At 52.4% G+C, this 22,486-nt stretch overlaps 2 protein-coding genes and 1 non-coding gene across 10 annotated transcripts in view; all 3 read right to left on the bottom strand.

The window, feature by feature from the left end:
* SCAP (SREBF chaperone) overlaps nt 1-10,994 on the bottom strand; it is a 54,873-nt gene extending 43,879 nt beyond the window's left edge. Inside the window, exon 1 of one of the 5 annotated variants that reach the window (XM_058678758.1) lies at nt 10,975-10,994. The gene's annotated coding sequence lies outside the window, so the exon portion shown is untranslated. The other 4 variants (XM_058678756.1, XM_058678755.1, XM_058678760.1 and 1 more) reach the window with 4 other exon arrangements.
* A 538-nt stretch (nt 10,995-11,532) lies between these two features.
* Nucleotides 11,533-21,160, bottom strand: ELP6 (elongator acetyltransferase complex subunit 6). Of its 4 annotated transcripts, XM_004581426.4 has the most exons (7): nt 21,091-21,154; nt 19,659-19,737; nt 19,084-19,154; nt 17,384-17,502; nt 16,099-16,300; nt 14,022-14,168; nt 11,533-12,096 (listed from the first exon to the last, which is right to left on the bottom strand). In XM_004581426.4, exons 1-7 carry the CDS (start codon nt 21,142-21,144, stop codon nt 11,968-11,970), a joined length of 801 nt encoding a protein of 266 aa, XP_004581483.2. In that variant the 5' UTR covers nt 21,145-21,154; the 3' UTR covers nt 11,533-11,967. The 4 variants fall into 4 exon arrangements, with proteins under 4 accessions (XP_004581483.2, XP_058534746.1, XP_058534748.1 ...); XM_058678763.1 differs by lacking the exon at nt 19,084-19,154 and having other exon boundaries at nt 21,091-21,160; XM_058678765.1 differs by lacking the exons at nt 19,084-19,154; nt 21,091-21,154 and adding an exon at nt 20,819-20,909.
* A 701-nt stretch (nt 21,161-21,861) lies between these two features.
* On the bottom strand, nt 21,862-22,077 carry LOC118760325 (small nucleolar RNA U3). The gene has a single exon (XR_004996717.2). It is a non-coding gene; the product is annotated as a small nucleolar RNA U3 (small nucleolar RNA).
* Nucleotides 22,078-22,486: the final 409 nt, after the last annotated feature.

Here is a 22,486-nt window from a genome sequence, read left to right as displayed (position 1 = left end):
GACAAGCCACAGCCAGGAGCCCAAAACTATCTAGGCCTCCGACGTGGGTGGCATGGACCCAAATACTTGGGCCATCACCCACTACTTTCCAGGCACATGAGCAGGGAGCTAGCCCAGAAGTGAAGACCCAGAACTCAAACTAGCAATCCAATTCCTGCTAGCATCCACCACCACCATGCGTCCACATCCAGCCCTCCAGTCACTGTCACCTCTGTGGTTAGAGGGCAGGGGGGGTTACACCTGCACACCACTGTCAAATGTAGCCAGGGATTAGGCCTGAACGGAGGGCCCTGATCACAATGTGGATCTGTAGGAAGGGTCAGGAGAGTGGCAAGCTGCTGACCCTAACTGGAACCCTTCCACATGACAGCAATTTTCTGAGAGGTGAAACTCAAGTCCTTGGCCAAATGCTACAAATCTCATTTCACAAAGCTCCTCAAAGGAAAAAACTTACTTGGAAACATAAAAATAAACCAGATTTTGTTTTTTTAAAAAATGTTGAAGGGTAGGCATTTGGCCCAGCAGCTAAGGCCGGCTGGGACACCAGCCTCCTATATCGGAGTGCCTGGGTCCAAGTGCTGGCTACTCCTGATCCCAGCACCCTGGAAGTGAGCAGCTCAAGCAGCTGGATCCCTGTCACCATGTGGAGACTTGCACTGAGTTCCAGGCTTCAGACTGGCCATTTGAGCATCTGAGGAGTGACTCGGAGGGCAGAAGCTCTTTTTTGGGGGACGATGTTACTGTCGAGTACTTTTTCACATGAAAAGATATTCATTGTATAATGCAGAAAATAGATACAAAACCATATGATCCCACTGCACAAAAAGTGAATGAGACGCCTGCCCTGCCATGGTTACAGAAAGGGTTACAGACAATTTCATTTTTGTGTATGTTTTTAGCTTGAATACTAAGTTTTCTTTCACACAGAAGACTTGTATTAATAATCAAGCAAACTCAAATATGGGACCGCAGGAAAAAATGGAAATAGCACTGTAATTGAGAATACAATGTTGATTATGCCATCATCCAAAAGTAAGAAGAAAATTGGCCATAAACAAAAGTCAATTATGGACTTGGCAAAGCTGTCCTATAAAACTGACTGACGTTAATGGGACTCAGCAGGAAACGTGCTATAAGCACTGGCACCATGCTCCGGCTTAAGTGCATTTACATGGAGTGCCCCAAGTCTCATCACCAGGCCAGCAGCAGCTGTTGCTCCTGGAAATTTGTTTAAAATTCAGATTTCGGGGGCCCGGCAGCATAGCCTAACGGCTAAAGTCCTCGCCTTGAACGTGCTGGGATCCCATATGGGTGCCGGTTCTAATCCCAGCAGCTCCACTTCCCACCCAGCTCCCTGCTTGTGGCCTGGGAAAGCAGTCGAGGACGGCCCAATGCATTGGGACCCTGCACCCGTGTGGGAGACCTGGAAGAGGTTCCAGGTTCCTGGCTTCGGACTGGCGCAGCACTGGCCGTTGTGTTCACTTGGGAAGTGATTCATCAGACGGAAGATCTTCCTCTCTGTCTCTCCTCCTCTCTGTATATCTGACTATATAATAAAAATAAATAAATCTTTAAAAAAAATTTCAGATTTCGGGACACAACTCTGACCCACACCATCAGTGTCTAGCAGTGGGGTTAAAACAAACCATCCAGGTGCTTTTGATTCATGCTGAAGTTTGAGAACCACTGATGCAAAGTAAAAGCATCTATCCAGGTAGGATTAAATCCCATCCTGTTATTCTAATTCAAACTCCTGAACAAACACTGAAATAAGCTGGAAGATGATACAGATAGTTTTTAATTAAATAGAATTTTGGAACTGCCGATTTTGAGACAAGGTACCAACAACTATAGTGGAATACAATGAAAAAAAGTAGTGCACAAAAATGACAAGGAATCAATGTATTCCCAATTTCAATATTTAAAATACTAGAAAATACTCAAAGTTAAGGAATGACATATACACAACCATTTATTTTTTTAAGATTTTTTTTTAAAGATTTATTGTTATTGGAAAGCTGGATATAGAGAGAGGAGGAGAGACAGAGAGGAAGATCTTCCATCCGATGATTCACTCCCCAAGTGAGCCACAACGGGCCGGTGCATGCCCATCCGATGCCGGGACCTGGAACCTCTTCCAGGTCTCCCACACGGGTGCAGGGTCCCAAAGCTGTGGGCCGTCCTCGACTGCTTTCCCAGGCCACAAGCAGGGAGCTGGATGGGAAGTGGAGCTGCTGGGATTAGAACCGGCGCCCATATGGGATCCCGGTGCTTTCAAGGAGAGGACATTAGCCGCTAGGCCACGCCGCCGGGCCCAAGATTTATTTTTTAATTGGAAAGTCAGATATACAGAGGAGGAGAGAGAAAGAAGATCCGTCTGATGATTCACTCCCCAATTGGCCACAATGGTTGGAACTGAGCTGGTCCGAAGCCAGGAGTCAGAAGTTTCTTCCAGCTCTCCCACCTAGGTGCAGGGTCCCAAGGCTTTGGGCCGTGCTCTACTGCTTTCCCAGGCCACAGGCAGGGAGCTGGATGGAAAGCAGGGCACCAGGATTAGAACCAGTGCCCATACGGGATCCCTGCTCATTCAAGGCGAGGACTTTAGCCACTAGACTACCACGTCCGGTCCATATGCAACCATTTAACTATCATGTTTATGATCTGGCCTCCAGTTAACATGTTTAAAATAGAACAAATCCAGCAAGGGACACTGTGGCCTTGTGCCACAGTTGGTTAACATAACCACTGTCACACCTGGCTCCTACTGCTCTAGCTTGGATGCACTCCCTATGGGAAATAGAAGTACCTGGGAAGACAAAAGTAATGGCTCAGGTGCCTGGGCCCCTCCCACCCACGTGGGCGACCTAAATGAATTTCCAGCCACCTGGCTTTAGCCTTGCTCAGCCCTGACTGTTGTGGACATCTGGGAGTATACCAGCAAATGGACTCTGTCTCCACCCTCCTGTTAGTCATTCCCTCTCTGTCATACTGCCTTTCAAACACTAAATATGCGCTCTTTATTTTTGTTAAAGATTCACGAACAAATGTTTAACTTCCAGGATTGTCTAAGGGGCGATACAGTAATCACAGCTTCAAATTTAAGGTTGGTGTAGGCCTGGCGCAATAGCCTTGCATGTGCTGGGATCCCGCATGGGCACCAGTTCATATCCTGGCTACTCCACTTCCCATCCAGCTCCCTGCTTGTGGCCTGGGAAAGCAGTCGGGGACAGCCCAAACCCTTGGGACCCTGCACCTGCATAGGAGACCCATCAGAATCTACTGGCTCTTGGTTTTAAATCGGCTCAGCTCCAGCTGTGGGGCCACTTGGGGGGTTAGCCAGGAGATAAAGATCTGTCTCTCCTTCTCTCTGTAAATCTGCCTTACCAATAAAAAAAATCATTATACATATATATAAACAAAATTGGTGCTATATTTGACATAGGCTATTCAAATAACAGATCCTTTCACATTATGATTGCAATTTTATGAACAATTCTTAAGTGACTATTAATATGAAATACTATTCTTCCTGATTACATGTAACTACAACAAACTTGACTTTTTGAACAAAAGGGCACACTCCAACAATCTGAGTATTTTAGGCTCAGAAAATTCTGAGTAGTGAAACAATAGTTCTCCAATACTTTAACCATCCAATCCCAACAGCAAAGAGTTGGATATACACTCTCAACACGCTTACTTATACATCACTTACATATATACACTATTGTGATGACGCACATATAAAACACATAATGAAAAAGTTTAAAAGGCTAAGATCAGTTTCAGTACTTTTTCCTCAGACATTAACAAGCATCCCCAAGTCTTCTGCACACACTCCCTCAGGTCTTCACTGCAAAGCTCATCTACAACCTTCTGCAACCCTGCAAGCATCTTCCTCCAGCAGTGACCCCGACCTGCAGTCTGAGACCCAGGCTGCCTCCATCACCCACCACCTGCATCAGCTCTCCTTGGTGTGCCAATGAAGCAACAAAAGGATGGGTCAGCAGGTCCCAGAGTCACATACAGAATAGACCTCTGCGGTCAGACCAACAAGCACAGAAGCTGTGGTGACCCAGGGTCAGCCAGATAACGTCTCTAAATCGCCAAGCCCACTCTAGCCCTGAATATGATCCACAGGTGTCTGTGATTGCCTCACCTTCCAAATAAACCACACACACACGGCAACAGGAGCAAACCCTTTACCTGATTCTTAGGCAAACAACAGAGGCTGTGTGGAAGGGCTTTACCTAGGAGCCTCACTCCCAACCGTCGACCCTGGCTGGCCAGGTCGGGAAACGCAGCAGGTTGCAGGTCACAGCCATAGCCTTACAAGTGACCCTAACAGCTGGGATTTACAAAGTGCTTCTGAGCAAAGAGAGTGGACTCACAGGCATGAAGTAGCGCTGCTATTACTCCCTGACCCAGGGCTCTGACAGAAGTTGACAAAAAAAGTGGGTAGGAGGACTACAGCAACATCATCTCACCTGCTAAGCATGAGGATTAAGTGAAATAAGCTAACGCTAGAGCACCCAGGCCAGCACAGCACCCGACAGTACAAACTCAGTAATTATCACCCAGAATTATTATTTCGGACAGCAGAAATCACCAGGACCCTGCTTCTTCAGCCAACCCGGGAAGGCAGCAAGTTGTAAATGGACACAGCTCAGGCCCACCTGGCCAAAAGGGTTTCATCCGCCAGTATGGGGGGGTGAGGGAGGAGGACCCTGGGAGCTCACCTGCCTGGTGACACTTGATGACATGAGCTACACCCAAGTACACGCGGACAGAGGCCCACAGGCAGCGGTCTTTCCCAACTGGAGAGCTGACATGCTCACATAGTAAAGGCAAGCTACAACAGTATTTCTCATCATAAACCAGGTGTAAATATCGACCCTCCTCCTGACTAAATTAACTTGGATGCATGTAGGGGTCCGTGAAGACGATGAAGCACATCGCAGCAGAGACAAGACCGCCAATGCCAGGCCAGTCCCTAAGACAGGAAAACCAATTCTTCCAACTCTAACCCATGGCCAGAAGAAGGAAGGTGGAGATCACCGAGTGTTTTTCCACAGCAGCCTCCCAGGGGGGAATGCTGCAAACATGTTGGAGATCTGAACCCCAACTGGCCTGAGCACCCATGACAGACCACACACTCTTCAAGAGGCACCACTGAGGGGGGACTGAGCACTAAGCAGCTGTCCCAGACGTCCACTCGCCAGCAGTGGCCCTCAGCACAGCACAGTTAGGGGCGCAGGACCCACAGACTCCAGGCCAAAGCAAACACGCACAACCAACGTCACCCAGGAAAACCTCTTCTCTGTTCCCTTGGGCCATGATGGCCAAAGCCCAGCAGCCGGCTCTGTCACTGCCCCCCAAGTCAGGATGGGGAGGCAGGAGTGCCAAGCACCCGCAACCCTGACCCCCAGAGCTCACCGCTCCTGCAGCCCAGCCATCTGCACAACCTCCCAGCGGCTCAGCTCTGACACCAGCACCACAGAACGCACTGAGAATCCCACGGCCGCCCGAGTCACTACACCCTCCTAGAAGTAAACAGAAGCCACCATAGTGAGCAAAAAAGAAAAAAAGTAAGAACAAAAATAAAAAAGCTTGGGTCGCTGCCGCAGCCCCCCGACCCCCCATCCCCCAACATACCCCGAGGAAAGCAGCACCGCGCCTCACACCTGCCCACATGGACACGGGTGGACAGCACGCTCTCCACAGCACTGCACACCCACAGCACGTTCTAGAACCCACAGCTGTTGGGGCCGGCCGGTCCCTAAGGCGCGAGTCCCCCCACCCCTCTCCCCCCGACACACACACACGCCCCGTTTGGGCGGCGACCCCTGAGGACCGGGAGGACGACGGGGTCGGGGCGAGGCGGTGGGCACAGCCGAGCGACGGCGCGCGGGCACGGGGGCGGACAGGCCCCCGGCGAGGCCGCGGGCTCCCGGGCCGGCCGTGCCGCACGGCTGCTGGACAGCGCCCACGCCCGCGCGCCCCGAACGCCCGCGGCCCCTACCCGGAACTCGGCGGTCCGCGCGGCCGGAGGCCTCCGCCGGGGCCCGCGGGGACGCGCGTCGCGGTACCTGTGGCGGCCGCGGCTCCCGGGCGGCGACGGCGTCAGGGCGCGGCGTGCGCCCTCGGGGCCCGCGGTCCAGCGAGCAGCGCTCTCCCTGTCCCTCCCCGCCGCCCGGCGCCCGCGCAGCCCGCTGCCCCTTCACCTCTCACCTCCTACCTTTCCCCTCTCGCCCTGCCTCCTTCTCCACACGCGCTCCCGGCGGCGACGTGCGCAGGCGCAGTCGAGCCCCGCCCGCGGCTCCCGCACGCCCTCCGGCGGCCACGGGGCGCACCGCTGGAGATGCCGGCTGCACTGCCTAGTCTCCGCAGAGCAGAGGCGGCCGAGTGTGCTGGACGGGACTGGACCGTGCTGAGCCAAGCCCTCCCCGCCGACCCCTTCCCTTGGCATCGCTGCAGACCGCGGGCAGGCCGGTGCCCGGAGCAGAAGGGCGGGCTGCGCGCGCACGGCCAAGCCTTATCCAAACCCTGCCTGTTGTGGCTCCATCCTAAGCCCTTGCTTAAGATAGGGGATAAAACCAACCGTTCAGCACTTCAGGTGCGTTGCTTAGTTTCTCACGCTTACCTAAAACATCTTTCCTTTTAATTCAGCGCCGACCATCCCATGAGAGCCAGCAGATGAAAGTTCTTTCTCCCTGTAACTCTGCCTTTCAAATAAATCTTTTTTTTTCCTAAAAAAGGAAATGATGTAAATTCTCACTACCTGACCTTCTACCCAGGGCCCATTCATCTCAGCTAACCCTCAGAACAACCTTGAAAAGCACAAGCTGTGCGGACTTTGACAGAAGTCTTGGGGGCAGTTGTGCTGCAGCCTGTGAGACCCCTGCTTCAGTCCCCCGTGTGCCATAGCGCTTACCCCTTGGTTCCTCTGCCTACCTTCCAGCTTCTTGCTAACGAGCCAGGCAGCCTGGGGGGAACAGCGCAGGCACCTGGGTTCCCGCCACTCAGCCACTCCTGGGGAAGATCTGGGTGCAGTTCCGGGCTTCACCTGGTCCAGCTCTGGCCGAGTATTTGCAGAGTGAACCAGTGGTTGGGAAATCTCCCCCCCCCCCCCCCCACCTTTCTCTTCCCTGCCTTTCAAATAAATAAATCTTATCAGAAGAAAAATCTCAAATTGAAAGCAAAAATAATAATCCTTCCTCTAGAGAGATTATGCCCAAGGATACGGAGAAACTGCCCTGGGTCAGGGTCTGCGCAGGTGACTACACAGACCGCCCCCAGCTGCCTCAGCGTCAGTCACACACGTGGATCTGTTTTTGGAATAGCTTGCCATGAATTAGGCATCGGTGACGGCAGCTGGCGATGTGGTCAAGTAGAAAAATCCGCATTGAAAGGCCTTTCTGCATTCTGACAGGAGCTGGAAGCATTAACCTCAGGAACCAAGATGCAACACTTTTCACAAAACATTTATTAGAGGGCCCGGCGGCGTGGCCTAGTGGCTAAAGTCCTCACCTTGTAAACCCCGGGATCCCATATGGGCGCCGGTTCTAATCCCGGCAGCCTAGCTTCCCATCCAGCTCCCTGCATGTGGCATGGGAAAGCAGTTGAGGACGGCCCAAAGCTTTGGGACCCTGCACCCGCGTGGGAGACCCGGAGGAGGTTCCTGGTTCCGGGCATCGGATCAGCGCGCACCGGCCGTCGCGGCTCACTTGGTGAGTGAATCATCGGACGGAAGATCCTCCTCTCTGTCTCTCCTTCTCTCTGTATATCTGACTTTGTAACAAAATAAATAAATCTTTAAAAAAAAAAACATTTATTAGAAACGTAAGTCACAGAGAAAGACAGAGACCAAGTTCTTTCCATCTGCTAGCTCACTCCCCAAATGCCTGCAACACACTACACCAGGAGACAGGAACTCCAGCCAGCTCTCACTGCTGAAGCGGCATCTGCTTCCTCCCAGGTGCGCTGGAAGGAACCCTGCTCAGAGCAGGCGTAATGACCCGGCACAACGGCTCAGTGGCTAAATCTTTGCCTTACATACATGTCGGGATCCTATATAGGTGTCAGAAGTGGCACTTGCTCCACTTCCCATCCAGCTCCCTGCTTGTGGCCTGAGAAAGCAATAGAGGATGGCCCAAAGCTTTGGGACACTGCTCCTATGTGGGAAACTTGGGTGGCAGGGCAGGGGTGGGGGACAGGTAAAAGCTCCTGGCTCCTGGCTTCAGATCAGCTTAGCTCCAGCTGTTGCAGCCACTTGGGGAATGTACGAGCAGACAGAAAACCTTTCTCTCCATCTCCTCTCTGTAAATCTGCCTTTCCAATAAAAAAAAAAAATTCTTAAACAAAAAAAAGCAGCAGGGGTAAAACTTGAACCCCCAGGCACTACAATACAGGATGCAGACATAGTGAATCAACCCACTGTGCCAGAATACCTGCCTCCAACTTGAAACATGACCTTGATAATTTTTTTAAAGCCTTATTGGGCCCAGCGCAGCAGCCTGGTGGCTAAATCCTCACCTTGCATGCACTAGAATCTCCTATGAGCGGTGGTTCGTGTCCCAGCTCCTCCACTTCCCATCCAGCTCCAGACTTATGGCCTGGGAAAGCAGTTGAGAACGGCCAAAAGCCTCGGAACCCTACACGCGCATGGGAGACCCAGAAGAAGCTCCTGGCTCCTGGCTCCTAATCAGCTCAGCTCTGGCTCTTGCGGTCACTTGGGGATTCCAGCAGATAGAACATCTCTCTATTTCCTTCTCTGTAGATCTGCTTTCCAGTAAAAATAAATCTTTAGAAAAAATATTATTTATTTATATATTTGAAAATCACAAATACAGAGAAACTCTTCCATCTGCTTGTTCACTCCCCAACGGCTACAAGACAGGGCTGGGCCAGGTTGACTCCAGAAGCTGTATCTAGATTTCTAACCTGGATGCAGGGGCCCAAGCACTTGGGCCATGTTTTGCTGCTTAGCAGGGAACTAGATCAGAAGTGGGGCAGTCAGGATTTGAACCAGTTCTCATCTGGGAAGCTGGTGCAGCAGATGCGGGGGGAACAGAAGTTTAACATGCTATATGACCACATTCACTGAGGCTTTTTTTTTTACCTACCAAGCTCCTCCCATGTCAGACACCAAGGATATAATAAGTTAATTCCTGCAATAAAGAACCTGTCTTAACATAAACCTCTAAACAAATTTTACAGGCAGCCTAAGGGTTATTAAGTTGCTGGGTTCCTGCCAGAGGCAGGCTCTGCTATATACTCTCATTATAGTCCTATCTCATATCAGGCTCCTGATGGTCCTTAGGGGCAGATAAGATAAACCCCAGTTTAAGGATGTGACAGCTGTGGCATCCAGAGCTTTAGCAATGGCTGCCAAGACATGCTGGTACAGCCACCACCGAAAGCACCCAAAGCCACCAAGCTTCCAAATGGCCCAAGGGCAAGAGGAGCAACAATCCCCCAGAGCATGGTCCCTGGGCAGCACCTTGTTGGTTGTTGTTTGCAGCAGCGGCTGATGCTGGAATCATGTCCAAGGCCTACTTTCTTGTCTTCACTTTCTGATCCCCCAAACCCTACAAACCCCTTATCTTAGGCACCACAGCCTCTCCATCCTATAGATGAGGCAACAGGCCTAGAGAGGTTAAACACCTCGAGTAAAGTCATCCCTGTTGGTTCCACTGCTCCTTTCCCTGTAAGTGGATCCCGAGTGCGCACACTCACACACACACACACACACACACACACACACTGCACCCATTGACAAGTGGCTGGGTGTCTCCTCACAGGGAGAGTGCACTATAGCCATGTGTCTTACACAGTCAGTAGAGTGTACGTGAGCATGATCCACACCAGCTTAAACAGAAGCCTGTAAGATTCACTGCTGAGCCCAGCGTGGTGGCCTAGCAGCTAAAGCCCTCACCTTGAAAACACTGGGAACCCATATGCATGCTAGTTCTAATCCCGGCAACCGTGCTTCCCATGAAGCTCCCTGCTTGTGGCCTGGGAAAGCAGTCGAGGACAGCCCAAAGCCTTGGGACCCTGCACGTGCATGGGAGACTTGGAAGAGGCTCCAGGCTCCTGGCTTTGGACTGGCTCATCTCTGGCTGTTGTGGCCACTTGGGGAGTAAACCAGCGGATGGAAGATCTTTCTCTTTGTCTTTAAAATATGAATTAAACAATTGATAAAGATGCTCCTTGATATACTACACAACAGTGTTAGTCCTTCATTTTACTTTTTTTTTTAAAGATTTATTTTATTATTATTGGAAAGTCAGATATACAGAGAAGAGGAGAGACAAAGAGGAAGATCTTCTGTTCACTGATTCACTTCCCAATTGGCCGCAATAGCTGGAGCTGAGCCGATCAATCTGTAGCCAGCAGTCTGGAGCCTCTTCCTCCAGGTCTCCCACGTGGGTGCAGGGTCCCAAGGCTTTGGGCCGTCCTCAACTGCTTTCCCAAGGCACAAGCAGAGAGCTGGAAAAGCAGTACTGCCAGGATTAGAACCAGTGCCCATATGGGATTAAAGAACGTGCAAGGCGAGGACTCTAGCCATTAGGCTACCACGCCGGGCCCTTCACCTTTTTTTAAAGATTTATTTATTTTTATTGAAAAGGCAGATATACAGAGAGCAGACACAGAAAGATCTTCTGTCCGATGATTCACTCCCCAAGCAGCTGCAATGGCTGGAGCTAAGCCAATCCGAAGCCAGGAGCCTCTTCCAGGTCACCCCACGCAGGTGCAGGGTCCTAAAGCATTGGGCCGTCCTCGACTGCTTTCTCAGGCCACAAGGAAGGAGCTGGATGGGGAGCAGGGCCACCGGGATTAGAACCGGCACCCATATGGGATCCTGGCACGTTCAAGGCAAGGACCTTAACCACTACGCTATCGCACCGGGCCCCCTTTACTTTAAAGTCAAGTTCATTGTGGTATAATTGACATACAAAGTCTTGCACCCACCTTCGGAGAATACCTCTGGTGGCCACTCTGGGCAGCTGAGTGGGTAAGCTGTCCTCCACGGGCTGCTAGGGTGAGAGCGCACTTCCTGTGGTCTTCCTGGAGTGAAGCACCTGACCCTGGCTGAGGCCCCATCTTGCACGAACACTCCTTTCCCTTCTCACCGAGACACTGCACTCTTCTGCCTTATGTAGGGCCTCACATGACCAAGGATTTGGCGAGATGAAGGTCAAAACCAAGAGATAATCCAACAGTGGGCCTGTGGCCCACTGGTGAAAATGCTGGTTAGGATGTCTGAATCCCGCATCCTACCAGGGTCCCCGGGTTCAACTCCCAGCTCTGGATCTGCACCCACCTTCCTGGGTGTAGAACAGTGAAGGTTCACATGACTGGCTTCCTGCCACCCATGGGTCCGACCAGGGGAGTCCCTGGATCCCTGTTTTGTCCTGCCCAGGAGGCCATCTTGGGCGTCTGAGGAATGAATCAGCTTTCTCTGTCTCTCAAATTTAAAAAATTAGAAGAAAGAGAGTGGCAGAGAAACAGACAATCGATGGGGAGGTCTTGGTATGGGAATTCACTTTATTCCAGTCATGATTACACTAACTGCCACGCTGGGTGGACACCTGCCCCCAGGCCTGTCTCCTGGACGGCACATTCATGTGCACTCTGGCTTTATGAGACAAATCGCCAAAAACAGGCAGCCAGGGACAAAGAGCATTTACAAGAAAGGCTGCAAAGGTTCCTTTCATTGGGATTCAACATGTAGCCTCCCTTCCAGAACAGGCCGAATCAGGGACCCCCATGGGGCTTTCTACTCAGGGCACAGGGGAGCAGAGGCACATGCTGGCCGCACCCAGCAACGTGGCCAGGTCCCTGTGGAGCTGACAGCCCAGCCTGAAATATCAGCATGAAGGTGTAAAGACCCGTTCCCGCTTGGACGCGCCACCTTCCACCTCTCTGAGCAGTCAAGGGCACACCAACTACTTGTCAAGCAAGTCACAGCACTGCCGGAGACATTCCTTTGGCGAAAAATAACACGTTCTTATCCTGGATCTTGTACTGGTAGGTGAGGCTCCTCTCCTGCCGCGCTGTGGACCGTGACGCCTGCCTCCTCAGGATCCTGAGCTACAGAGACGGAAGAGAATGAGAGAGTGGCAGCCACCCCACGCACCTGCGTCCTGGGAATCCCACCCTGCACTCGCTGACCGTGGCCTTCGACTGTGGCTTCTGGGATCACAGTGGGACACGCCATGCAGCGATGGGGCTGCTTCTTAAGATGCAGTTTATGGTCAGCCAACCAGAAACAAAAGTGACCCTTGTGTGTCAAAAGTCACAATTGCTCAATACAAAAAATATGATATGGAAAAAAGTGCTCCTGAGAAAAACCACTTAAACATTTCCACCTACTTCCCTTTGCTATTCTGAGTGGGATGACACCGGTTGACTAACCCTGCATACTAATGCAGTTAGGGTGCTGGGGCAACTCTCTCCTTCTCTTCCCACTTCCTCAGATAAAGGAAAAAAAGAAAATTGGAAACAATAGTCTCATTCACCTCTTATTCCTCGACCCTTCCCACCCTAATCAGTAGTCCACATAGGCAAGCATCCTTCTCAACTGTGTAATCACCATCAAATTTTTTTTGAAATTAAATTTTTTTTTTAAGATTTATTCGTTTTATTACAGCCAGATATACACAGAGGAGGAGAGACAGAGAGGAAGATCTTCCGTCCGATGATTCACTCCCCAAGTGAGCTGCAACAGGCCGGTGCGCGCCGATCCGATGTCAGGAACCAGGAACCTCTTCAGGGCCTCCCACACGGGTGCAGGGTCCCAATGCATTGGGCCGTCCTCGACTGCTTTCCCAGGCCACAAGCAGGGAGCTGGATGGGAAGTGGAGCTGCCGGGACTAGAACCGGCACCCATATGGGATCCCGGGGCATTCAAGGTGAGGACTTTAGCCGCTAGGCCACGCCACCGGGCCCGAAATTAAAATTTTTTTAAAAGGGGTCCAGCATAACAGCTTAGTGACTAGAGTCCTTGCCTTGCACCCATATGGGCGCTGGTTCCAATCCCAGCAGCCCCACTTCCCATCCAGTTCCCTGTTTGTGGCCTGGGAAAGCCTTAGGACCCTGCACCCGTATGGGAGAACCAGAAGAGGCTCTGGACTCCTGGCTTTGGACTGGTGCAGGTCTGGCCATTGTGGCTGCTTGGGGAGTGAATCATCAGACAGAAGATCTTTCTCTCTCTCTCTCCTCCTCTCTGTATATCTGACTTTCCAATAAAAATAAATAAATCTTAAAAAAAAAAAAAATGATGGTAACCAGTGCTGGTGTTATAGCCCAGGGGGCTAGGCTGCCACCTGCAAAGTAGGACCTGTATGGGAGAGCTAGTTTGAGCCCTGGCTGTTCCAGTTCTGATCCGCCTCCTTACTAACGCATCTGGGAAAGATGCCAGAGGCAGCTGGGGAGCTCAGGCCACTGCCAACATGAGAGGCCGGGGAGAAGCTCCTGCCTTCTGGCTTTGAGCTGTCCCAACTCGGGCTGCTGCGGCCATTTTGAAAGTAAATCAGCAGACAGAAGATCCTCTGTGTGACTTTTCCCTTTCTCCCTCTCCCTCTGCTTTTCAAATCAACCAATCAATCTTGAAAGAAAAAGGTAACCGGGCAGCTGTGGGGCAGGCACAGCAGTGTCAGAGGACACAGAGCCACACAGGCCCTGTCCCAGGGGTGGGAGCACCCTTCCTTCCTAGGGCAGACCTCTCAGCTGCTGCCCAAGTGCCCTAAACACTCCAGAAGAGGCAGCAACACAAGTCCACGGCCACATCCCTTGCCCAGGGCTGACCTGAACTTGCCGAGGTTGCAGAAGGCTGCAGCAGGCTGCAGAGGACTTACGCTGTCATTCACAGCCTGGGCCCTGGGTCCCACTTCAGAAAGCTGGCTGCCCTTTAGGGTTCGCTCTCCTTAATCCCGCAGGCCTGATGCTCCCGTCCCTGAGGTCTGAACTCAGGCAGGGCAGCTGTGGCCCAGTGAGCCCCCGGCCTGGCCCATTACCTGCCCATGCACGTCCCTGCAGAAGCCAGTGGCCAGGCCCTCGGCCCGCAGGATGAGGTGGCTCTGATGACTGAGCCCATTCAGCAGGATGTCATTGTCCTCATCCTCCACGTCTCTGCTCTCGTGCACGAGGGCCACCATGTTTCCCTACAAAACAAGGTGGAAACCTATTCCTGACTGGAAGGACACCAGGGAGCCTGAGACCCTCATACACCCCCCGTACCTCCTCTCACAGACCACCCTCCTGCCTCTGCACACTCAGCCCTCCTGCAGGAAGGACCCCCGCCCACAGGAATCCCACCCTTCTACTAGACACGTCCAGCCTGTATTTCTGGTCTAGTCACCTAAACCCAAGCTGACTCCCTTGCCTTGAATTTCTGAATGTTGTGAAAAATGCCACTGTTGCCCCAGGCACCAGTTCATCCAGTTAGTGGGTCCTGAGCACTGACTGTGTACCAGGTCATACAGCAGGGACGAGGCACGAGAGGTGGGGATTCTGAGGCAGACAGAACTGACCAAGAGGATGGGAGGCAGCCAGCCATCAGGCTGCTCTGACTACATGTCCCTTATCCTTCACCTTGACAGGGCCCTCCAAGCCTTCATTTCCTGTCCTTTTCATCCTTTCCACATCACCCTGGTTCCTGGTGCAGGATGGTAGCCATGTCAGCCTCAACAGTCGTCTGAACAGAACTTCTGGCAGCAGTCTGTCCGGGAGGTGCTCAGCACACACTGCTTAAACCCAGGCCCCTGCAGCATCTCCCTGCACTGCGCTGTCTTCTTGGCCTGACCACACCAGGCCTACATCAGGCAGTGCTTCTGACCACACCTTCCCCTGCAGCTGAGTGGCAACCACAGGGGGCTGTGCTAGCAGTCACAAGCCCTGTCTTGTTCACATCCTGCAGTCAGGCACCTGTGACACAGGTACCACAGCCATTCTTGCCTCACTGGTTGGTCTCTTGTAATTATTAAAATCTGTCATGGCAAAGCCTTCATTTTGGCCTCATAATTTGGTAAGAAAGATTCTACCTGATGTCTTTGCCTCATACTGCACTTCACAATTTTATTTATTTCAAAAAAAAATTGTTTTTAAGATTTATTTATTTTTGTTGGAAAGGCAAATTTACAGAGAGGAGGAAAGACAAAGAGAGAGGCTTCCATCTACTGATTCACTCCCCAAATGGCCCCAACAACCAGAGCTGAGCTGATCCAATGCCAGGAGCCAAAAGGTTCTTCCAGGTCTCCTACCTGGGTGCTGGAACCCAAGCACTTGGGTCATTTTCTGCTGCTCTCCAAGGCCACAAGCAGGGAGCTGGATGGGAAGTGGAGCAGCTGGGACATAAACCAGTACCCATATGGGATGCTGGGGCTTATAGGTGAAGGATTAGCCAGTTGAGCCATCATGCTAGCCCCTCATAATTCATGTTTAAAGCAGATCATAACTGTCATTTCAACTGACTCCAGCATATACTCTGGGGCACTGGTACAGTGGCGAAAGCTAACTTTTCACCTATAGTGTTGGGATCCCATATGGACTCCACTTCAGATCCAGCTCCCTGGTTATGGCCTGGAAAAGCAGCAGAAAATGGAACCAAGGCCTCAGGCCCCTACATCCATATAAGAGACCTAGAAGAAGCCCCTGGCTCCTGGCTTCAGAACAGCTTGGCTCTGCTGATATATGGCTATCTAGGAAGTGAACCAGTGGGTGAAGACTTCTCTCTTTCTCCTCTCTCTCAGTCTCTCAAACAAAAATAAAGAAATCTTGAAAGAACAAAAAATACACTCAGAGATGACAATGTCTTTAGCCAGGATACACTGGCAATGTGTGGCAGAGGTGGGCCTGTGGCAACATCACATGGGAGCAGTCCCACTGGACACAGTGCCAACTGTCCTTTTAATTTTGAGAGATTTATTGGTCAGCAATAGCAACTAAGCAGGAGCAGTGAGGGTAGACCAAGAGGTTTCTTGGCCCGCCAGGGTGAAGCCAATACTCCAAGCAAATAAACCAAGCCATCACTACACAAGCCTGAGCCTTTCTGAGCTTGGGAGGTCACAGGTGACAGCGGAGAGCGGCTCTCACCTTCAGGTCCCCGCACACGGTCGCTCTGCAGTAGTGGACAAAGTCCAGCACGGCCACCGCACCCACACCCAGGCTCAGCAACACACTGAGGTCGTCCACCAGCAACACCGGGCACCGCCACACAGCCTTCCCACTATCTGTGGGTGTCAGGGCCTCCTTCACAAACGTGTACAATGGTTTCAGGTCCCCAGCATTGGCCTCCCTAGAGACAAAGGACAAAAGTCATCAGACCTCACTCTTCTCTACAAATGTGGACACGGGACCAGCGGCAGGGCTAGAGGAGGTCAAGAACCATGGCACTGTTTTGGCACCAGGGATCTCAATCTGAAAGAGAAACGGCATGCAGGCGCGAGCCGAGTCAGGTTCACTTTGGTTCAAACGTTGCCTGAAGCCTCCTAAGTGCACAGTACTGTGTTAGAAATTGCAGGACACAGGGACCTGCATCATGGCACGGTAGCTTAAGCTGCCGCCTGCAATGTCAGTGTCCAATGTGGACAACAGTTCAAAACCCAGTCACTGTACTTCCAATCCAGCTCCCTGCTAATATGCCTGGGAAATCAACAGAGGATGGCCCAAGTGCTTGGGTCCCTACGCTCACTTGGGAAACCCAGAGGAAGCTCTTTCCCCTTGTCTATTAACTCTGTTCCTCAAACAAATTAAAATAAATTAAAACAAACAAACAAAAAGAAAAAAACTGGAGGACACAGAATAAACATCTCTGTGGCCTTAAGAGACACTGAGCCTGGAGCCCAGGAGCTGAGGGTATTTTGAAGGTCAGATTGGGCAAGCAGGAGAAGCCTGCATTTACTGCCCTGATGGGGTGGAGCACAAAATACACTAAACACACACACTACCAGATAATAAACATTTAGACTTGCAGGTCACATGGTCTCTGTCTGAACTCTTCACGTTACTTTATTGCAAAACAGGCAGGGACAGCACACCAGTAAAGGAACATAGCTGTGCTCCAATACTACATCATTTCTGGATCCAGGACACTGGCCCACAGCCCCTAGTTTGCTGATCCTGCATCCAGCCAAGAACAGAGCAAAGGCATGTGCTGAGGAATTTAAGCCAGGGCTGGAGATCAAAGCATCTCGTTCTACTGTACTGCCAGGGAACGACACTTCCTACTGCTCTGGGGACAAAGCTCGGCCCACAGCCAGGACCAAGCGCCTTCCCACAAGGCTGTAGCACCAGCAGAAGTGTCACACAGCAGCCCTGGTGTCTGGGCATACCTGCCAGCTGGGCACTTTCGGGCTGTGCCCCTGGCCGGCTGACTGACCTGAGGAACTGCAGTGGGTGTGGATCTTCCTGAGCCTGAAAGAAGATGTCCACCGAGGACCGGAGACCCTCAAGGAACACCAGCTGCCCTCGCTCCCGTGCCGCGGTCAGGCTGACGCCCTGAGCGGGATGGAGAGGGGAGGAAGTGACCACGCTGGCCGAGGAGCCCACCCCCAACCCGACCCCAGTCACCCATCCACGCCTCCCTCAGGCCTGTGCCTCCACCAGCACGCTCCTGCCCCACAATCCTCTGCTCTTCTTACGTGCACCTCCATTTACTACTCCCATTAAAAAAAAAAAAAAGTTGGAGGCCATTACCCAATGTTGTTTTTCAACTTGTAGCAGTGATGTGAATTTTCATTTTGAATGGTATGTACTTATAAAATTAAGCATACTGAAGAACAATAAAAGGCAAACAATAATGTGATGATTGGAGTGCTCCAAGTCTAGAAAATGCCAGATCATTCCCCATTCCAGGTGCTAATCTAGTTTAACAACAAGAAATGGTCCTTTCTCATCTTCCACCAGCAGGTGAGGAGAATAAAAAGAAAAGAACTGCGCCCAGTGCAGTAGCTTAGTGGCTAAAGTCCTCAACTTGCTCACATGGGCACTGGTTCTAATCCTGGCAGCCCTGCTTCCCATCCAGCTCCCTGCTTGTGGCCTGGGAAAGCAGTCAAGGACGGCCCAAGTCTTGGGACCCTGCATCTGTGTGGGAAACCCGGAAGAGGCTTCGGGTTCCCGGCTTCGGATTGGCACAGGTCCGGCCACTGCAGCCACTTGGGGAGTGAATCAATCAAACGAGGGTCCTGACCCTCATTGCTGCCCGTGTTCCACAGGAGACTGCTCGGGGAGAGGCACTCCCACTCTAGCACCTCACTCCCCAGGGCTTGTGTATGCCATTCCCGCTGTAATGACAGTGCAAAAGGAAAAGCAAACAGCAAAAGCCCCTCTATGAATGGAAGCAGATGGCTTCCTCGGCTGGAACACAGATGCCAGAGCTGCAGCAGCGCTTCAGATGCCCCAGAAGTGATGTGCTCCTGCCCAGACTCTGCTCCCGGGTCCTCGCCCTCACTTCCAGCACTTGTCCCTCCTCTGCCAAGAATGGCTGAGACCAAGGTCACCCTTCTCTGGCATCCTCTCTTCCCTCCTTCCTTCCAGTAGAGAGGAGGCAGTGAATTGGCCCACATTTCAAGGTCAATGCTGATGGGTGGCCTGGTTCTCTCCCTAACCATGATCTAACAATAATAATTACAAGCAGAAGCAAAACCCACCGCTGCCTGTTTCTCTTCAGCTCCCGCTTGCAAGCTGTAAACAGGTCATAGGTCACAGGTCACAGTCCAGGCTAGGTCAGGTGCTTCCCCCCAACCTTCTGCCCATCTTAATCTCATCAGCCCACATCACGATAAGATCAAGGTCACCCAACAAAAGTGCTTGTCCCCACAACTGGGTCTCACACCCCAGACTTATGGAGGCGCACTGGGAAGCCCCCAATCTGGCAGTGGACTAAACCATGATCTCCAACTCGGGCCTGAGACTGAAGTTGCTGTTGAGAAGAAAACCTTCACAAGCGGAGAATCAGGAGAAGGGGACAGTGAACTGACGCCCACCAGCCATGAACTCTTCAGGATCCCAAGATCTGCTAAATTCCCCACCCCCACAGGAAGGCCCGGGGCGCTCCGCACAGAGGTTGAACCTGCTTACCAGCTTCTGTCCCACGACATTATAGTGACTGAAGGACTGGAGGAGCGCCACAAAGCAGACTTTACAGTTAGCTAGAAAACAGAAACACACTGTTCACACGTTTAGAACAAAAAGCCAAGATGTGGATCTGCAACCTAACAACTCTAAAATCTAAAACGGACTTTTTCTGCTATGTATCAGTTCTGCCTCCTTGCATCCACTGGTTGACTTCCTATTTCTATTTCCGGGAAGAAACTGCAGTGGCCATGTTCCTCAAGCAGCTGGGGCCCAGTGTCAATGGCGTTGAGCACCCATAGCCCTCAAGGACCGGAGGCCGGGAGATGGCTAACAGGCCTCACAGAGAGCACCACTGCACACGGTGGGAAAGGGAAGGCGGCCGCGTGGTCCATGGGCACCTGGCGCTCTCAGGAGGGGATGGTGGGAAGTGGACGGGCTAGTCAGCTGTTGCCTAATCACACAGCCCGTGGCCACACCAACACTGAAGTCTTGACTAGCGGGCCAGGCCCTCTTCTCATCGCTTCCTGCTCCAGTCTTTGGTCTGTCTGTTACCTCTACTGAATCAGCAAGTCTGTTACCTCTGAGGTAGAAGGAGAGAAAGTGATGCACAAGGAAGCTGCCATCGGTCTTGGCGTCACAGAGCAGAGTCAGTGTCCCCTAAAAAGCAAAAACACACCAAGATGAGGCGGCCTGGAAAGAGGGTAACCCAGGGCAGAAAGCATCACTGGGACACCCCTCCATCTCCACAGCTGGAGAACATATCTTCCCACGACATACAGAACGAGTCGAGATCACAAAATAACAACCCAAAAATGACTAGGGACCACTATGAAGCATGAAGCAACCCCACCTCCACTTTCCCATGGCAAAACCACAGAATAAAACTCCCTTTCTTCCTCGCCCCTCACCTCACCACAGTGATTCAAAGGTCCCCAGACCCAGGTGTGAAATGAAGGAGCTTTTTACATATCAGACATCAGTGAGAATCACAGGCCGCTGGCCTGGAGGGCCCTCCCAAACAAGGTCTTCTGGCCACAGTTCCTTCCTGCTTTGCCACTGCGATGCCAACCCTGCCTTGTACGGTCGGGGACAGGGGAGAAAGGCTACGTTCACAAAGATCTCCCGGACTCTCTGCTTGAGGCCACGCCATGGTGTGCTGAGTCCTGGAGAGATTGTTAATGGCAACAGCTACCTGGCTGGCTCTGGCCAATTCTCTGGCACCCAGGCTGGTTGATTTTTTTCCCCCCCTTTCTAACTTATCAACAAAATACACAAGACCAAGTTGTCAGACTCAGGAGGTTCCTCTCCTCGAGCTATCACTTCCTGGCCAGAGCTGAGCTGTGTAAGCACTGGGTAAATGCGGCCAGCAGGGTACGCAGGGCCACCTGGAGACATGGCCGGGCAGCACCTGCTGGGCCGCTGAGATTCACCACGAAAAGCGTTAGCGGAAGACTTAGCAGGCGACCCTGTGGGTATCCAAAGGAGGAGCTTATTTCGTGAGCAACACAAGATTATGGAGGAAGGTCGAGATGCGTGCAAATGAAGATCGAGGAGTCCGGGAATGCAAAAGGGTGAAGACCCGACTGCCCGGGGTGGCGGTACAGAAGGAACACAGACGGGGCGGCAGCCCGGGGGCTCCGGGAGCCCAGGAAGCTGGTCCCGTGAAGATCGCTGAGACGCCCCCATCTTTTCAAGCCTGTTCAGGGCGCCGGGGACCCTCACCCTCGTGAGCACGTACAGGGTTTCCCGCACAAGGGGCAAGCTGGGCAGAGGGTGGGCCAAAGACTCCTGGAACTTGAAAGGATGGCGCGGCCTGTTAGAAAATGCAAGTCCCACGAACCCACCCTCCCGCGGGCCATAGTCTCCACGCCAAGCCCAGGCGGGCCTCCACAAACTACAACTCCCAGATATCCCGTGGCAGGAAGCGAGCGTGCCTGTGCCGCCGGGTCGCGCGCGTATCCCGGATGCACCTCTGCACCACGCTCCCCCGCGTCCCGCACGACCTCTAACCTGCTCCGGCCTGTCAGGGGCGGTGTCGAGGAGGTTATTAAGTTCCGGGAACATTCCCGAGCTCCGGGGAAGAAGTCGAGGTGCGGCGGGGACGACGGAAGCCGGGGAGCCACGAGCGAGGGAGTGCGCATGTGCCCTCCTCTGCAGCAGCCAATCAGGCGGGCACCGCGGACAGGACTCTCCCCACGCATGCGCACCTCGTCTGGGGAGGCGGGCCAGGAGGAGGGCATCCAGGCCATTGGCGGCCTTGCAGACAGACGTGCTCAGCTTCCTTTGTCCTCGCCCAAAGCAGGAAACAAGTGGAAACGCGGAACTCACTGTTAGGAAGTTCGTAAAAGCTCAAGGGAGTTGAGCAGCGGGCCTCGTGCCTCTGGCTTCCCTGCAGTGTACTGGGTCCCGCGCTGCAGCCGGGGACGCCGCGCGCTCCTGCACCTCCCCCGGCGCCCAGCCTCCCCCAGGTCTGCGCTCCCGTGTACCTGAGTTCCCCAACTCTGCATGTTTTGTTTTTTTCCTCACATAAACGTAAACTTGCAGGCCCGGCGCAGAAGACACTTCGCATGCAGTAGGTTTTAGTCCAGAATCCTAATTAGCTCGGCTCCAGCCGCAGCCAATGGGAAAGTGGAAGACATTTCTGTTGTCTTGTACTTCTGTGCAGCTTGTTTTACCAATAAACAAAGGCCTCGTGACTTAACTACGTATACAACTTTACTGTACTACAATGCCATAGGCTTGGAAGCTACTACTTTTTCTGATGTTTAAGTTTAAACAGAAACCACTCAGACTGCATCCTCCCCCTCTTTCTCTCCTAGGAAGGAAAGAAGAACGATCATCAATGGCAAGCGACAGTCGCAGGAAGCGACACCGGATGCCGGCTTCACGCTCAGGGGAGGACGCTACGTCTCCTCCTCGTGGTTTACGGTGCTCTACACGATCAGAGAAACTTCTCTAGTCACAGACTATAGAAATGATCCCTGAAAGTATAGTCTTGCCGTTGCCGTCGCAGGCTCCGCCACGCCTGCCCCCAACACTCACCTCTCAGTGACGGTGAGATGCCCCTTTTAAAAAATTTGTATTTCTATTTTGTGAAAGGTTAGGTCGTTTTATTTTCAGCTAAATGTTATACAGTATATCGACCCGGTGACGGGACACAGATCAAAAACGCTGCTTTTACTGACCAGTATTTTGGAATCTTTCCGAGCAGCGCTGCTTCATTAACATACGCCCGCCTGCAGCCCCGCCCACACGCGCCAGGCCCCGCCCACAGAGCCAGGCTCCCGCCTTGGCAGGTCTGCCATTCAGCAAGTCGCTCAATTCCCAATGCCATTCCACCCTGGCAGCAACTGAAGGAGTACTGTTTAGTCCCCCGTTCTTACAGATGCTTGGTATGGCGTCTAAG

The sequence above is a fragment of the Ochotona princeps genome, chromosome 21 (genome assembly GCF_030435755.1).
Source record: "Ochotona princeps isolate mOchPri1 chromosome 21, mOchPri1.hap1, whole genome shotgun sequence".
Classification (NCBI taxonomy): Eukaryota; Metazoa; Chordata; class Mammalia; order Lagomorpha; family Ochotonidae; genus Ochotona; species Ochotona princeps.
This window is presented reverse-complemented; position numbering and strand designations above follow the sequence as displayed.

Bases quoted from the DNA above. Each gene is read 5' to 3' on its own strand.
- ELP6 (XM_004581426.4), bottom strand. From the start codon at position 21,144: ATGTTCCCGGAACTTAATAACCTCCTCGACACCGCCCCTGACAGGCCG. The intron at 19,155-19,658 runs GTAACAGACTTG...TCTGTTTTCTAG, and splicing joins TCTCTCCTTCTACCTCAGAG to CTAACTGTAAAGTCTGCTTT. The intron at 17,503-19,083 runs GTAAGCAGGTTC...CATCCCGCTCAG, and splicing joins ATGTCGTGGGACAGAAGCTG to GGCGTCAGCCTGACCGCGGC.